The 17,681-nt window shown below is 35.9% G+C and overlaps 1 protein-coding gene across 1 annotated transcript; it reads right to left on the bottom strand.

The window, feature by feature from the left end:
- Positions 1–768: 768 nt before the first annotated feature.
- On the bottom strand, positions 769–16,612 carry gucy1b1 (guanylate cyclase 1 soluble subunit beta 1). Its single transcript, XM_030139336.1, is given in 14 exon segments — positions 769–1,776; positions 2,531–2,685; positions 5,626–5,766; positions 6,428–6,448; positions 6,450–6,666; positions 8,285–8,482; positions 10,033–10,166; positions 10,837–10,953; positions 11,142–11,372; positions 12,412–12,609; positions 12,759–12,877; positions 12,980–13,080; positions 16,123–16,196; positions 16,500–16,612. Coding segments are annotated over 14 exon segments (1,848 nt in total). The 5' UTR covers positions 16,503–16,612; the 3' UTR covers positions 769–1,637.
- Positions 16,613–17,681: the final 1,069 nt, after the last annotated feature.

Here is a 17,681-nt window from a genome sequence, read left to right on the forward strand (position 1 = left end):
TTTCATGTCATTAACCCCTCATATCAGTCGTCAGTTGATTTTCCTGATGCTTTGTAATTTTATGACGGTGATCGAAGGGCGCCATAATATTTGCATATTTAATATAACGTCATGTGGTCATTATTGTAATCCCCTAAATGTCCACTAGATGGGCCAGTTATCAAAAGAAAGTTCTGTGCTGAGCATTCCAATCTGTAACTAGATTTTTTTCAATAAAGACTTTTGATGTATAAATAAGAACAGTTAAGTCTTTTAAATACAAAAATTCACCTATTCAGTATAAGAGTATCTGAGTTTACAAATAAAGCAAAATTTTAGAAAAATGGTTCATTGCTATAGCATTATGTGAGGTGTACATTGAGAGTAAAACACATGAATCTCATATATTTGAGGTGAATTTAATGCAACACATACAGCACAAAGGTTTATGTCAAAACCTATGGAGATCAATGCAGTAGTTTCATCTATAATAAAGTTGATTATATTCTTTATAAAATAAACTGGAAAATAAATACCAAATAAGATGTTTACAATAAATATCTTTAAAAACAGCTTATCTAATAAACAGTAGAACTCAAAATACTTAGTATAATTTCATAATGCAGGTGGAAGTGCAAATAGATGTGGAAGAAACATATATATATGTATACGTTAAATAAACAAGTGAATGGTGCTCATTTTCAAATATTGGACAACTTAAGAGTTCAGTAATGGAACAAAAATATATATAATCTGTTAATTACTGAGTCTTTCAAAGAATAAGTAGTAGTGAATGTAAGATATCAAAGTTAGCAAAGAATTGTTTGTGCCTCAGAAGTGATGAACATGGAGTTATAAATCTATATAAATACAACAGCTTTGACATCTGAATTCTCATTTCTAAACTCTATAAGTCTAAAATAATCTGCAAAAACACCATAGGGAACTGGCACAAAGGTTGAAGGCTGATGTAGTTGATTTCAACATTGAAAATACCAGTGTTTCATTATCTAGTGTTAAGCTAATTATCTATCACATCTATGAAAAAGAATCTCTGTTAATAAAAATAACGTAAATGTTACAAACATCAAGCCACATTTTAGTTTTGTACAGATACAGTAATGAAAACTCTCCTCAAACCACCTGTATTCACACATTTTATAATCAAATCTTCAATTTCAGAACTATTTATTACCAAAAAATTATAATGATGAAGAATGTATTTAAATAAAGAGTAACAGAGTTGTATTTTTCTTTTTTGTTTTTTTTTTTTGGTAGACTGAATGACTGAGAAAAGTACATGAGAAAATCACCAACTAAAAAAACGAAGTTGAAGTGTTATTATTATTTTTCTTGTCAAAAGCATGTATAAAATATTAATGAGTCACTCTGCTCAACTATTCATGAAACATTTAACTTTGTGTTTACTCTATAAAAAAATGGTGCGGCCATAACAGGCGATGGTCGGGAAGGAAAAGCATTGGATCAGGTCAACTTACCGTATTAAAAATATCTGCTCATCTGATAGATTATCATTTTTTATTTCACCTGATCCATCTCATTGCAAAATCAGCAAAGAAAAAGAAAATGTCACCAGACAGAACCACACTAAAGCTTCCCTTTGGACTTTAGTTGTAGGGTTGTCTCTAAATTAAGCCTTAACTGTGGCTGACTGCATCCGTGGGCTTCCTGGACAGAAACCACACCTTCATGGGTTCCTTCTTTCCTTTCATGGAGATGGGGCCTCGGTATTCCAGATGAAACTGTGGGTCAGCGTTCTCAGCGGACTGCAAACACCTGGAATACAATGTCAGCATCGTCACAAATCACAATGCCTCCACAGCTCTGTGGGGTTGTATGTCCACTGCATATTTGTTAAGATTTATCACCAAAAAGAGAGATAAGATCTGTGTTTCTCTGCTGGCAAGAGCTTTCTTGTCTTCCAGTACTAATAATTCAAGATACAAACAGCCTCCCATACAATGAAACCAATCCAAGTTGTTTCTCTGCTGCCACTTAAAATATCCATAAAACTGAAAAAACATCAACAATGTTGCACTGATATGAATTAACCCAAAAAGACCTTAACAGCCACTGGCACCCAAAAGCATCTACTGATCTAAAATGTGTATTAACTTTTGAACCACTAATCCTATCAGTACATTAAAATAATTCCAGTAAAATGCAGTTTCTCAGCTTTTCAGCACTATTGGATTTGGCTTTTTCAGACGTTCAAAGGCTCTGTAAAGAACGTCTACTCCCCATAGCTCTGATTGTGGATGCTTGTTTTTGAACTCAGTTAATTATAGATTTTACTGAATGTGTTCTCTGTTCTGATAAATTAACCTTTGTATTTACTCTGAGCTTTTAAGGACATGTACATGATGAGCCTTAATGCTTAAGCCTTAAGCATTAGACAATACCTGATTTTCACTGAAAAATGCAAAATACAGATTATATTATAAATGCTGATAAATCACTTAGGAAAGATTAAATATACAGAAAAAATAGGTCTGGGTCATTCCGGGGTTAAAGAAATACATCCACTTACCGGTAAGTATATTCAGAGACATTTATTTTTCCTTTTTCACCAGTCGTTTCTGTACGACTTGTGAGATTGACAGTATTTCCAAAAAGGCAGTATCTGGGCATCCTTTGGCCAATCACTCCAGTCACCACTTCTCCGGTGTGAATACCAATAGTAATCTGGAATGATAATACATGATAACCAACACGAATCTTCGTTTTCATAAAGGCCACTAACTTGCCTTATGTATCAGTTAACAGAGCACACACGAGTACCACAGTTGAACCAAGCAGGTAAATAGTAGATTCACCAGTGCACCCTTTATAAGTTTATGTCTTTATCCCTCGTGCCACTCCCATTCAGAAATGCATCGTATTGTATTATTTATAGATAGAGACATTTATTTATCTATACATTAATAATTTGTTGTATATGTTCCTGTTCATTCTTGCTTTTTGATTTACTTATTTTTACATGTTTGAAATGAACTAAATTAAATCAAAAACCTGATTCTCAGACAACAAATGCAGTTTGTTTCAGAGAAATACTGTTGTGGCATTTGAATAACCTAGCGTAAATGTTAAATAAAGAGAGCGTAAATGATTCATGTTAAAACACTGCAAGTAGAAGGCTTCTCTTAGTGTGCTGGCAAAAATTCTTCGAGTGAAAAGGTGCAACATTTGGTGGGTAGATATAACGTTAACTTGGCTAGAAGTCTCTCCATGTACAAAATTAGATTATTTTTCAGGCTCTAGGCTTGCAAAAAACAAAAGTAGTCCTGAGCAGTCTACAGAGTAATATTTACACTTGAACTTATAAGCACTTCTGTGCTTGTTGTCTTCAGAGCATGAACACGCTCTGAGTGTCTGGGACAAATGAGAATCTATTTTTAGCCGCAGGATCGTGAGATGATTTGAGTCTGTTTCTGCTACTAAGCCAGACTCCTCTTCAACCAGGGCCACATCCCAAAATAAACAGCTTTTTGTTAGGCAGACATGATTTTCCAGAGTTAAGTCTCAACAGTCATTGATACAATAACAATCTCCAACAGCGAGCTATACAAAGCTCTGCTGGTTTTTATCCAACTTTTCACTGCTTATTACTTCAGCATGGAAATATGTCCAGATGTGCACATAAAATTATTCTGAAATCAATCACTTGAACATGAGTATTAAGTGCAGCTAATATTACATTAAATGTCACTTCACAGTAAGTGTCAGCAGCAAAAGATGTCTGACTCCTTTGCAGCTATTTGTGAATTCAAAGGTAAAAAGAGATAAAGAAAAGAAAGAAAATTATCTGTTCCAAAATCCAAAATGCAGATGCTCAACAAAACAGACAACACTGCATTCCCTGTCACAGTCAAGTAAACTCTTGGTGTGTGTGTGTGTGTGTGTGTGTGTGTGTATATATATATGTCACAGTAGAGATTGAAATCCAGTAGGATTCCTAATCCTACTAGGACAGATAGGAACTGTAGTTTGTCCTAGGACAAACTAAAATTCCTATCTGTCCTAGTAGGATCTGTCCTAGCAGCTCGACTAAAATTCCTATCTGTCCTAGTAGGATTTGTAATCCTACTAGGACAGATAGGAATTTTAGTTTGTCCTAGGACAAACTGAAATCCTACAAGAAATTAGGATCTGAAGATTGGAATTCCTATCTGTCCTAGGAGAATTTACAATCCTACTAGGACAGATTGTAATTCTATTTGGAAGTGGGATCTGAAGATTGGAATTTTGGAATTTCAGTCTGTCCTACGATTTCGCCATCACCATTCCAGCTGAATTATTTTCATATCTTAGATACAGTATATGGCCCTTAGGTCAATACACATTATAACCAGGATGCCCATTTACATACCAATGACATTTACATACGGCCATTGAATAAGGTTGGACCAAACGGCTGGCACCCTGGTTACAATGTGTATTAACCTTAGGGACATATACTGTATCTAAGATATGAAAATAATTCAGCTGGAATAGTGATGGCAAAATTGTATGCTTACCTATGCTGAAATTGACTGGAATTTTGGCTGTGAAATGATTCAGTCTATTTTCCATACATTTTGATATAATCTGACATTCTCCTAATAGAATTCGAGATTGTCCTGACAGAATTCTTAAATTTTTTGCCGTGGGACAGACTGAAATTCCAATCTTCAGATCCCACTTCCAAATAGAATTACAATCTGTCCTAGTAGGATTGCAAATTCTCCTAGGACAGATTGGAATTCCAATCTTCAGATCCTAATGTCTTGTAGGATTTCAGTTTGTCCTAGGACAAACTAAAATTACTATCTGTCCTAGTAGGATTAGGAATCCTACTGGATTTCAATCTCTACTGTGACATATATATGTGTGTGTGTGTGTGTGTGTGTGTGTGTGTGTGTGTGTGTGTGTATATATATATAGTTTTCACACTTTACATTGGTACAAATGTCAGAGGATTCTATGTTGTAGATTTGTGTCTGCAGTTAGCTGATCCACAAGGTTCATTGAATTAGTACAAACATTAGCTGGAAACAGCAATTAAGTGTCACCATGTACTGTATGAAGAGCTGCAGAAACATGAGACAAAGGCTTGGACAAATTATGACAGAGTTTCAAACATTATATGATCCAGACGTCTATTAGCTCGTCAGTCAACAGCTGCGGAAACATGTTATTGTATGAAAAACCACACCTAACAAATAAACTTTTAAAGCATTGTGGTGATTATGAATATTAGTGCTTGGAGAGTGCACAAATTCACTATTTTTCTTTTTTCAGAAAATTTCTGAAAATTGTGTAAAAATTCCAGTTAGGATGGAAACCCATTTTATAAATGTGGATGAGAAGCAACTCAACGCCATCCATGTCTGTAATCAGAGCAAATGTATGTACTAAAGTGAAGTACCAACACACTTTGCTTGACCTCAAATTTGACCGTGTCTTATTCTGTGTCTACTCTGCTCCTTTACAGGAGTGTCTTTACTTTTCTGTAACTGCACTTAATCCAAAATAAACCATTTATGGTAATTTTCTCAAAAGCACACAGTTTCTGCATAATGGTAAATTCTCTGCACTGTCAATGTAGTATGATGTATGTTCCCTGTTCAAAGGTTTATATCACACCTGTACTGGCTCATCATCCACTTTGACTTGCCCGGCAATCTCCATCATATCCAGAGCGAGGTGGCAGATTGACTTGGCGTGGTGCGTACATGGCTCTGGCAGGCCACTCACCGTCATGTACTTATCACCCACAGTTTCCACCTGTATAAGAAAAGCTTTTTGTTATTCTGTCACACCCACACATGAGCAATACCATCATCACTTTCTCTTGACTTTCTTTGTTTTTGGGTTTTTGTTTTTTTTTTAATTCTGACCCTGCTGTGCAACAAAGGCAGATTCTAAATGCACTGTGCAGCTCGAAATAAACGGAAACACCCTGAGATAAACATTTAAACACTTACATCACCTTTAAGTTATTCAGGGCCTCCTACAGCCCTGCTAAAACCCTAGGACCACCAAGCCATTCAGCTTGTAGAGTAAATATTACTTCTTTTGGTGACCCAGTGCCTGAGGCCGAGCCCCTGGAAGTGCCTAGATCTGTTTGACTTCTTAAAGTGCATTCTTGTCTGAAAGCCTGGAGTGTAAATCTGCTGCACAAGGCCTATAAAACAGCCCAGTCTCTCTGTAAAACTACACAATGTTTAGAGCTACTACTATTCTTGTTTTGCTGAAAAACTCAAGTCTACTGACATAAATACTGTCCTACTGTCTTTACTAGCAAGTCAGTGTGCTTTACTGTGGTTAAAAGTCAAATTTTACATCCTTGTTCTTATGATTATTTCTTCTTTATAGATTAATCCCTGCCATTATTTGAAAACAAATGCATGATGTATGCAGTCTTAATACAATTCTTGCTTCCAACCTTGTATACATAAGGGTTTTTTCCGAGAGTCTGTCAAGATGTCAAAACGAGTGTAAACATCATTGAGCAGGTTGACTATCTTGATGGCTCCCTCTGCTGAGGCATGCTTGCTGCAGAAGGCATTAAATCCAACTATGCCACTGAAGAGGATGGTCACGTTGTCATAGCGCTTAGCTGGGACAGGCCGCTTATGTCGCAGTTCATTGGCAACAGACGGCGGCAGAACAGAATAGAGCAATCTGAAATGAAATGAAGAGAAATGCACATTTTGAGCAAACGTGCAATTGCTCAAACACAGCAGAGTTAACGGGCTGGGTCTGAAATGGAGTCCATGCTTTGGATCAGCGTCGTATTTGTTCACCCACCACCTTTTGGTCATTGCTCTATGCAAGCTGCTCTCAAATGGGAGGGTGGTGTTTCTATGGTAACTGGTTAGATTATAGCTGCCTGTTAAAGCAAAATACCTTCCATGATGCATCATAATTTGAGGGCACATGACATATACAGATAACAGTCACTGCACAAAAATCTATACATGTTAATAGGCTCTGTTCCCACAGGGGGTGAGAATATATGATCTTAAACTATTAAAAGGCTCATAGCAGCCAGTGCAGAATATTTGTAATTTGTGTGTGTTTTCATTAGCAAGAGTATGTTGTTATAAAGCACTAAAATTCTGCAGCATTTCGCTTAAAAAATTTAGAGAGCAGCCAAGAATCTTAATCAATGTTTGCAGCCTGAGGCGCTCCTGTCCCAGAGAACGGCAAGAATAATAATAAATATATGGATCCAACGGCGCAGTGAACGTCTTTTCCTGTGAGAAGATAAAGCAGCTACAGCATTCTTAATAAAGACCACACTCCACCTCCATGTTCCTCTCCAGCTGTCACCTACTGCTGTGCCAAATCACAATGACAAGCCCTTTTTCTCAAAGCCAGAGTCAAAACTAACTGAGAGTCTTTACCATAACAGGGAGGAGTAGCAAAGATCAGCGCGGGTATAACAACAGGCTCTGACCCTAGGTGGTCCTGCTGTCATGTAGTCTTGACATAACTGCACAGCACTGAGACCTGTTAGGGGCTTTCAAGGTGGATCTTCAGTATGTTTTTATCTTAAGGCTGTCCTAAAAGGGAATAAGCAACTACAGTTGTTTTTCCTTTTTTCTCCTTCAAGAATTGACTAATGAACATTGTTTCCCATTGATTTTCCAACAAAAAAGAATAACAAAAGGACTAGTAGACATTTACTAGATTAAATTTGTGGATGACTCATAAACTCCTGACAATTACAGGGCTGTAGTGCGTAATTATCCAAAATTGCAACTGTAATGCAAAATTAATTAGGCTTTTCACTGTAACTTTCTCAAGGAAAAGGTTGTGAATACTGCCAAACTTTGGTTAGAATGAAAACCTTGATGCCCTTGAAGGGGTCAGAGTTTAAACCTAATCAGAAAAGTAATTAACTTTCAAGGAGAAATTATATTTACATTCACCTTCACTTTGCTTTCCTTACACAGCGATAGATACAGTAATTTTGTATCCTCAAGTGAAGATAAAACTCATCATTTTCTTGAACTAATCAGAGATCAAGCAACTTTGTCAACATCTAAAGGGTTGAGTAATTTAACTTGTAAATAGCTCACGTTTTACATACTTTCCAGCTGTATAAATGTTATGGTTTGAACAGAGTAAAAGTTTACATGTAAGGTTATTTATAATTCTTGCATTACTCAAATAAGTATTCTGCAGATTAGTCTAAGGCTATTTCTGTGATGCATTAATTTGTGGTTCTAATACCCCTACTGGTTCTGTCAGCTACATTATCATTTATGAGAAAGTCTGAAAGAGTTGGTGAAACCTGTCAGTCTTCTTTTTCTCATCCTCCAGAGCTCGCAGTGTGTGCTGCAGACGATCTGTCAGGATTTCCAGCTCCTGGGTCAGTTTGTACTCCTCGCGAAACTGCTCACCCAGCAACACCAGGTCTCGTGTGGCGTCATGTAGTGGGATATCGCTCAGGTACAGCCCCCTTCGCGTGAGATCATCCAGGTTCATAACACTAAACATGAAAACATGGCATAAAAAAAATCTAAATAAAATACTCATATGTGTTGTTGCTTTTACTGCCATAAATTTCCAAAGACTGGCTGAAGATGTCTGATTTGTGAGGAAAGGAGGAAAACAGACTTTGTTCTCGTTCATGCCCATTAACAGGCATAAATTAAACAGGACATAAAGTATGAAGTGCTAGCAGTGAGATCACTGTTCTCCTTTCAGGTTTCAGCCTACTGTCTCCAGATAAATGTTCTTCTTGTACGTTGAGGTCAGACACTGTTTTGTGTAAGCCTTTTCTGTCAGGTCAAGGAGCATACTCCTCTACTTCAGCCTGTTATTTCCTATAAGGCAGCAACATTTGGTGAAAATACTACCCCTTTCCATTGCTAAGTGCATTCAATGTGAGAACATGAGAACTCTTGAACCCAGCTCTCCTGCATCCAATATTTCACTAAAAGCAACCAGTGGGTTATACAAAGGTCATAGAGGCTAATAGAGGTCATTCATGTATTTGTTTAGAGCAGAAGAAAAAAAAAAAATTTTTTTTGTGTACAAGGAACTAATATCTGAGCAAATAAATGAATAAATAGAGGTGATCAAGACAAAATAGCAACTGCCATGTATACTAGTAATAACAAAATAAATTCAATATGTACTGCTCAAAAAGTAGCGCGAATAAACAAACTTATTAAATCCCACCCCCATCTCACATTTATACAACATAACGTATTACTTTTGCTTTCTTAATGATATAGTAACATCTGTTTAGAGTCCTAATAATGTAAATAATCTATAGAAAACAGATTAGGAAAACTGATGTATATTGCATTTAGTAACTGTCTAAATGATAGTCTGCATAACGTATAATACAATATATTTCAACAATAATCACATACCAACAATAGTAATGGAAGTAACACATACCAATACGGTAAACAACAACAAGCACATACCAACAAAGGTAAGAAAGAGCCAAGGATGGAATGGCCCAGCAGTTAACAATAAGCCCCGCCCTCCCTGACCAGACCATACTTTTGTAAAGTCCTTTAAAACTGTGGATATTTTGCCATTGCTTATGGTGAAGATCCAGACTTTTCCACATTTTCATCCCACATACAGACAACAAAACCTCTTCCTGGTAGTTCGAACCTTAGGAAGAATAATATTTCCAAAGCCTCTTCCTCTTGAGGCCACAGCAAAAGGACCTAAGTTAATCACCAGCTTCAGGGTTTTTTCACGCTTTTCATGAACACACATATTTTTTGCTTATTAAATGCTAAATACAAAATATATTTCAGCTACCTAATGAAAAACTGTGAAATGACATGAAATAAATAATTCCACTGCCTCTGCTATGAGTATTAGTATTACATCTAAATTACAAGCATAACAGAAAGTTTCACAGATCGGCAATACTATTCATCCAAGCCATTCAGAAGATCATGAAAAGTGAGTATTCCTGTTCAGTACGTGAAATAATAATTCAGTGGGTTTCGTTTTGATGTATGTATTGAGTCAGTATTCCTCTTGTATCTGACTGCACTGACAGCTTACCTGGGTGAGCAAAGGAAAAGGATGTTCTCCGCCTCGGGCAAGTAAATCATCTGTCCCTTCAATCTCAGACAGCTGATCTCCACCCCCGTCAGTTCGTCCTCATTCTCCACAGTCTCCACATTCAGCAGGCCCTCCTGTCAGGATTACATCACACTTATGAATATTTCACTATATACTCTCCTCTAAATCTGCTTCTAAACTGGGCAACAATTCAGTGCACTTTTTATTTTAAACCTGTTTAAGTCTTGCACCCATCATCTGCCAAGGACAAGAACGGGTGCAGGTTTTAGGTGTTTTGTGTTTTTTTTTAAGGTGTTTTTTTTTTTTTACAGCATTATTAAAGTAGTATCTCTGGAGTATCTTCACAATAAGTGCAATGTACTTTAACACACTGTCAAGCCATTCGAGTGGTTACTTCAGCCTTTTATGGTTCTTCTTGCCAGCAGTTTTTGTTGTTAGTTCCAGGTTGATTTCTCACTGAAATATATGGACTTAAATATTTTTCTCTCTTGGCTTGTCTTTGTCCTAGTTTTCAACTTTCTGGTCAATTTCTTTATTTTGCATATTTACTCAGTTCTTTTTTCAGGTCATTCAGATCCTCTTTGCTACATGCAGCATGCAGTGTTTAAATGAACCCATACAATATCCACTGAAAACATTATATGACTCAAAATAACAGTGAGACTATTAATATTAATATGTAATCACATTCTATTGTGAACAAAAGGATTTAAGGATTGGTTTGTTGTGCTTTTTACTCATCTGTAAGTATGTGGGTATAAATGTTTAAAACTGTATATGTACCTTGCTCCGCAGAACGAAGACTGTGTTGATGTGGGAAAGGATGCCATGAAAACTGAAGTCAATGTGAGGACGAACCAAAGAAAATACTGAAGGGAGGATACAGGTCCCAGGCTGGAGCTGGGGAAGAAAAACAAAGTAACATGATATGGAAAATGACTGTTTGTTGCCCAACTAGTTGTCACAGTTGGGTTCAGCCACATAATAATATGGAGAGTCATCTTGCTTTACATAAAAATATAACTTGAAGACACAGTGTTCACTAACTACGTAATAGAATTTGGTGTAATGTCGATATGAATACACACCTGTGGCAGAATGCGATAGATTGCATTTCCACATTGTGTGAGCATCAAGTCCTTGTCAAACATCAGGTGAAATGGGAAAGCTTTGCAAAACGTGTAAGGGCTGATCCGAGTCTCCTGAGTGCCGTTCTCTTCAAAACCATCCAGATCCTCGTAGAACGCCTCTTCCTCTGAGTCCTTCTCCTCAATCAAGAACTTGATGTGATCACATTCTTCACTTTTTGGTTGGATCATCTGCATCAGATAAAGAAAATTACTGACTGACTAATTATGTAGTTGTTGCAAACAAAATAAATTAAAGTGTATTGTTGCACATAATTGCAGCAGCAAAACTTTCCTAATTAAATATTTTTCTCATACAATATAATTATGAATGTCATCCCAGCTGTAATATTATTAATCTCAAGTCAATTACAGAATTAAGACGGTGTAAAATGACATTATTCAGTGGGCTTATGAGCATAAGGCATGCTGACGTCAAACTGCTCTCTCTGCACCCTGTTGCCACAGCAACAGTAGCTAATATTCCCAGAAATTGGGTGTCACATTTGGAGCATCTACCATTTTCTGCTCCTTTATTACAGACAATTGATGAAAAATATTATCCTGTCTATACAATATGAGTAGGTTTGAGAGGAAATGTTCGAAATGAAGAACGAACTCCAGCCAGACTACTATAAATATGGAGGTGAAAAACATGCCACAGTTATTGGTACAAGCTACAGGCTGTATTGTGTGGACTAACCATCCAGATACAAATAGGAACTGCAGTGATAGATAGTTTGTTATATCCAGTTGTAAGAGTTATTTATAATGGTTTAGTTAGAATATGATTAATGTGTTGAGTAAAACACACAGGATAAATAATCTAACGTGCAATTGTACACAGCAAATTTAAATTCAGACCCAGTAAGACAAAGTTAAAATAAAACTATGGAAAAAAAAAAAAACTTCTGAGAGACTCCTGACACAGACTCTATAACTTAGATCTAAAAATATCCTCTGACTCACAGACATTAGCCAAAAACCCAGTGCTGAGCTGCACTTGTCACGGTGCAGCACTGTTCTGGTTTTTGGAACATTCTTTTCTTAAATCTACCTCATTATAACCTCTTTAATTATATTCTTGGACAGACACACATCCTGACAAAAGTATTAAAAAGACTTCTCTATAATTTACAGGGAACTCATCCTCCATCGTCATCAGCAGCAGGATGAGCTATTAGGGAAGTGTTCACTGTGCACAAATGAACAACAAAACAGTAAAGCAGACCTTCATCTCTATCTCTGTTCCATGGATCTGCTGAGCGACAGTTTTAATGATGCCGATCACGATGTCTTGCAGGCCTTCCCTCTCTGAGTAATAGTGGAGAATTAGATTATTTCCCTTTTCTGCATCAGTGCAACGGAACGAGGGAGCCCTCATCCCGGGATAAATGGTACCCAGGTGGTCATGCAGAGCATCCAGATTCTGAAAATGTGATTGAAGGCGAAATATGCAACATTTATAACATCACAGATGATTAATCCTTGCTGAGGCATTTTTAGATGAGGCTGCATATTTAATATTGCCATTTTACAATCAATTTTAATTAGCACAACTACCAGATGAGATCCTACCTGCAGGAATTCACGAACATTGGATCCCAATACTCGCAGGATGGTGTCATAGCCAGACTCTTGGCAAAACTCAAAAAACATCTTCCCGAACATTTGCAAGATATCTCCTGCGTTGATCTCTGAAAAACAAAAAGGATGTCATGAAGATAATGTTTTATAAATCTATGTTTTATTTCATGTAAAATATTATTTCTGTGTTGAAAACAAATGTGGTCACTTACTCAGAACTTTACTTGCAGCAGCAACAAGATCATATGTTTTGGCATCTTCGTATATGATTCTAACGAGGAACTGACCTTCAATGTCGAGCTGAGCCTCCCGCCTGAAAAGAAATGAAAAAATGCTACAACACATATATGCTCTGATTTTCTAAAATTCTATTTATGTGAAGTTTTTAATAAAAGTGTATGTGTCTTTTTTTGGCCAATGAGCTGTTTTGGTCAACATTCCTGACATTGTTACAATAATATACAAAAGGTTTCCAGATCTCTGAAGTGATTTTGTGAAAGAAAAACTGCACTCATCAACAAATGCAGATACCTAATCACGTTTAAATTTGCTGTTGTTGGCGTCCCAGCCCCTTGCTATTTACAAATCTGACAGTCGCATTTTATCTAAAATTTAACAAGGTTCTGATTGCCTCTTTGTGAAGAAAAACAAAAATGATTTACAGGCCTGACCGGCAAACACCATTTCTATCAGAGCTCAAAACAGCTGAAAAAACATTCCAAGCAATGAAAGGTTTTGCCAAAAAAAAGGGGGGTGGGGGGTTAATTTAATTATTCAGCTCATCAAAATCTAAAAACATACCAAACATTATAAATTATGCATTAAATAATAATGAGTTACATTTGCTAAAACCTTTTTTTTTTTTTTTTAAATCTCTGAAAACATTTATGCAGCTGCTGCTGTTTTCTTTATTTTCTTCTTTTCAGACTGGGTCATGTCAAGGGCAGTTAAGACCACAGATAAAAAATAAACCCTCACTGAGCCAAAAAGTATATCAAGTTGAAAAAGAAAATGTTTATAGATCATTCTGATGAGTTAAAATGGTATTACCTTCTTTTGACCTGAGCAGGATCTTTCATCTATGCAGTTAAATACAGTTTTCAGTTTCTAAACAATACTATTTTTTCCATTTAAGAAAAACAGAATTACATTACACAATATGATATCATTCTTTGGTTTTATTTTCGGCTACTGTGCACTTTTATACACTCAAACCCAATTCACAACATTAAAAAAAATCTAAATTTGTTCACCAAACTGTAGTTTTACTAACTTTATATGTTTTAAACATATGTCACAAACCATCTATAAACCTATTTACCACAACTTAAAAAGTACATTTTGAAAAAGACTATTTCCCCAAATTACATGATACAACAACATCATTTTAGTAATTAAAAACAATGCAATCAAATGAATGTCTTTACCACTATACTATACTGCACAATTTTAACTTCTCATCCTTAATTTTCTCTTTGGTGGTGCTCATTTGATTTAATATTTATCATTGATTTGTTTGAGTCATTGCTTTATTGATTGATAAATACTTTCCAAAATTATTTTCATACGCAAAACAGGTCATCCAATAAAATAGGGTGAAACATGTAAGTTATAATTAGGCTAACTAACAAACCAATGACACAACCACATTACTACTTAATATATATAATGAGGACATCTGAAGGGCCAAAAGTCTGCTTTTTTTTTTTTACTTGCGAATCCCATGAGACTACAAATGTTTTCTGACTTGCATTTTTAGTTAATAAATGCCACAAAGGTAAAGAGGGCTGGGCTAGTACTGTGATACAATTTTGTCACACTGATATATTTTCACTTACATTACAAATATTTAACTTGGAGATCAGCAGCTATTATTAGATATAATGGGATTTCTTTTTTCTTTTTTAATTTTGTTTTGTACTTTATAATATTAAACTGAACACAGGAGCTTCCAATATTTTACTGCTTTGCTTATTTACTCATGTAAATATTATATTCATATACTACTATTTTGAATCTTCTACTTTTAGATTTCTGAAATGATCTGCATTTTGGCAGGTTTTTGTCGTAACTATAGAGTTATAACGATAAGGAATAGATTAAAAGCACAGTTAACTATGTGGTTTCCTCCCCTTTCCTTCAGGACCAGTACATGTGTAGAAAGAAATAATGATCTGACTTTAACCCTTTCATGCACAAATTATGAGAACTTTAGTCAATATTTTTGTCTTGAGTGTTTTTATTCCTCTTTAGGTTTAGGCATGAAAAAAACAATGCAATTGATTTTTTTAATGAACCTATTTTTCGTGGAGTTACAAAAATGTCCACTCAGCTGGACACCATGCATTTAATTTTTGAAGCAAAGAAACATTTATTTAAAAAAATCATCATCAGAAAGTGATATACTGTGTGAAAACTATGAAATAAAAAACATTTTTAATGCCGCTAATTGCTAAATTGCTACTGTTTTCTCACATTTCATCATACTCTAACATTAGTTATTACTCATTTCATGAAGATAATATCCTCCTGAGACCCAGGAAATTGACAGTTTTAGCTTTTTTACACTAAAAAATTGTCTTGATTGGAAACTGCATAATGCAACAGTTTTTTCAGATACATTTTTGAAATTATTTTTATTTATTTATTGATTTTTCAGTGGAATGTCCTTTGAAAAGCACAGCATTTTTAAAGTAAAACTGTCCAACTTTTGTCTCCTATAGAGGACAAAATGCATTGCTGGGTTTCAGGAGAATATGCAAAAAAAAAAAAAAAAAAAAAAAAAAAAAAACTATTTTTTCCAGAAAACTGTTAAACAGTCTAATAACAATTAGCAATTTATTTACACTAAAACATGCTACTGCAGATCAGGTTTATCAAGAACAGCAAAGTTATAGAAATGGTATGAATTGCAGTGTTTGGGATGATGCATAAGTGTCCACTGTGTTGGCCGATATGGAGCTAAAACAACAAAACCCATGAATATACAAGAGAACAGCTGGAGAAGAACTGTCCACTGTAGTGACCACTATGCATGAAAGGGTTAATCATGACAGTTACCGACATATATGAAAATATGTGTCACGACAACACTTCTGCAAATACCAAATGGTGCAAATGACAGATCCAAAGCAACAAAGTGTTAAGCTTTAAAGTGATGTTGCAGTGGACTCTGAACTAAAACATGAGGCTGATGATGGTTAATCATTAAAGTCTGTCCCTGTAGCTTTACATTGACTATTTGTGTGTGTGTGAGGTGAATGTGTGTACAGTTGGCCGCCTACTGTAGGCCTGTGTGTTTGCTTGTTGTGTTCCGGTTGGACCATATCGATAATAAACACATCCAGACACTTACTTGATGTCTTCCCACACTTCCGGCCCATAATTCCTTAAAACGAGGAGCTCCAAGGCGTGATTCACAAAACCATACTGTAAATGTGCGGAAAACAGCTATATTAATATTGTCTCTTGGGAAAGCAATTTCCTGAAACATGTCTGGCGCTCGTTTAAACTCGTCAAGTGCCTTTTATTAGCTGAAATCACAGAGTATGGTTGTAATGGAAGCGTTTACAGATTTCACCTGTTATTACAGACGCGTACAGTAAAAGGAGGAAAATTATCGGATGCTGTATCTGCCATGCACTGCTGTTCTAGGAGAAAACGTCAACAAAACGCGATAAACAGCCCATTTTACCAACACTAAAACATAACAAGGGCTATTCCTATACTTACCATGATGAAGACTGCGCTTCTTTTTCCTGAATTTTAAGCTAAATCCGCTACGTCTGACTTAACCTTCATCGTTTTGTACAGATGCTCTGTCTACGCGTCCTCCCGTTACCGCTCTTAATTGACAGCGAGTCCAGCCAATAGGAGCTCAGTACAGGTATTACGTAAGCTGCTACCTGCCAATGAGAATGTACCCCTGCTCTTACTAGTTCTGATGAGGATCTCCAGGCTGACGGCAGAGTTCATGGAATAACATGCGGACCACAGAGATGGAGACACAGCACGACTTATCAAAGTTTATATCTGGAGATTCACTTTACAAAACTGACAAACCATTCACTGTATGAATACATTGGGGAAAAGGGAATTTGTGTATATATGAATATTCATTTAACATTTTACTGCCATTTCCCCATCAGTTAGAATATGTTGTTGAGCAATTAACCAGCATTGTTTTTATATTTAATTGCTAATCCAGTGCTTAGTTTCATCCAGTGAAAATGTGAAAATGGAATGAATTAAAACATCTTGGCAGAATTTAAAAGCTTTTGTTTGGGGGGGTTTTCTTTTGTTTTTATTAATAAACAGAGCTTACTGCCATTTTACAGTCCTTTCAGTCTTACTTATCTATGGTATGATTAGCAGAACATTAAGACACATTCTTTTGAAAGTTATTTGAAATAACTGAATAAAATTAAATCTCCTGTACCCATCTCTGGGTTATCAACCAGCCTCTGGGAACGGTTATTATATAGCATTACTTTCACAGCTACTAACCCTAAGTATTGAGACAAAATTTTAATTAAAAAAACAAACAAACAAAAAAAAAACGTAAAACTGAGGTGATGTAGCCATATTAATGAATGATCTTATGTAGAATAGATATTACTCTTTAGAAGCCTCAGTTCACCTTTGACTTTTATATAGACAGGGCTCTGATGAGCATATACATTTATTTATGTCTCTATAAAGACACAAGGAAATACAGGAAATACGTATTCACAAAATTAGAACTACAGGTGAAAGTAAATTTCTAGTGGGATGAGCATTTGTACGAAGTACATCTTGGGTCAACTGTCTTGAAGTTTTCCAAAGTGATCATAGAATAGTACTGTAAGCTTACCTTCTTTAGACTTGGGCTTATTTCTTTTTATTTTTCCAGGTGACTCCACACAGCGTCCTTAT

This window comes from Sphaeramia orbicularis, chromosome 1 (assembly GCF_902148855.1).
Source record: "Sphaeramia orbicularis chromosome 1, fSphaOr1.1, whole genome shotgun sequence".
In the NCBI taxonomy this organism is placed as follows: Eukaryota; Metazoa; Chordata; class Actinopteri; order Kurtiformes; family Apogonidae; genus Sphaeramia; species Sphaeramia orbicularis.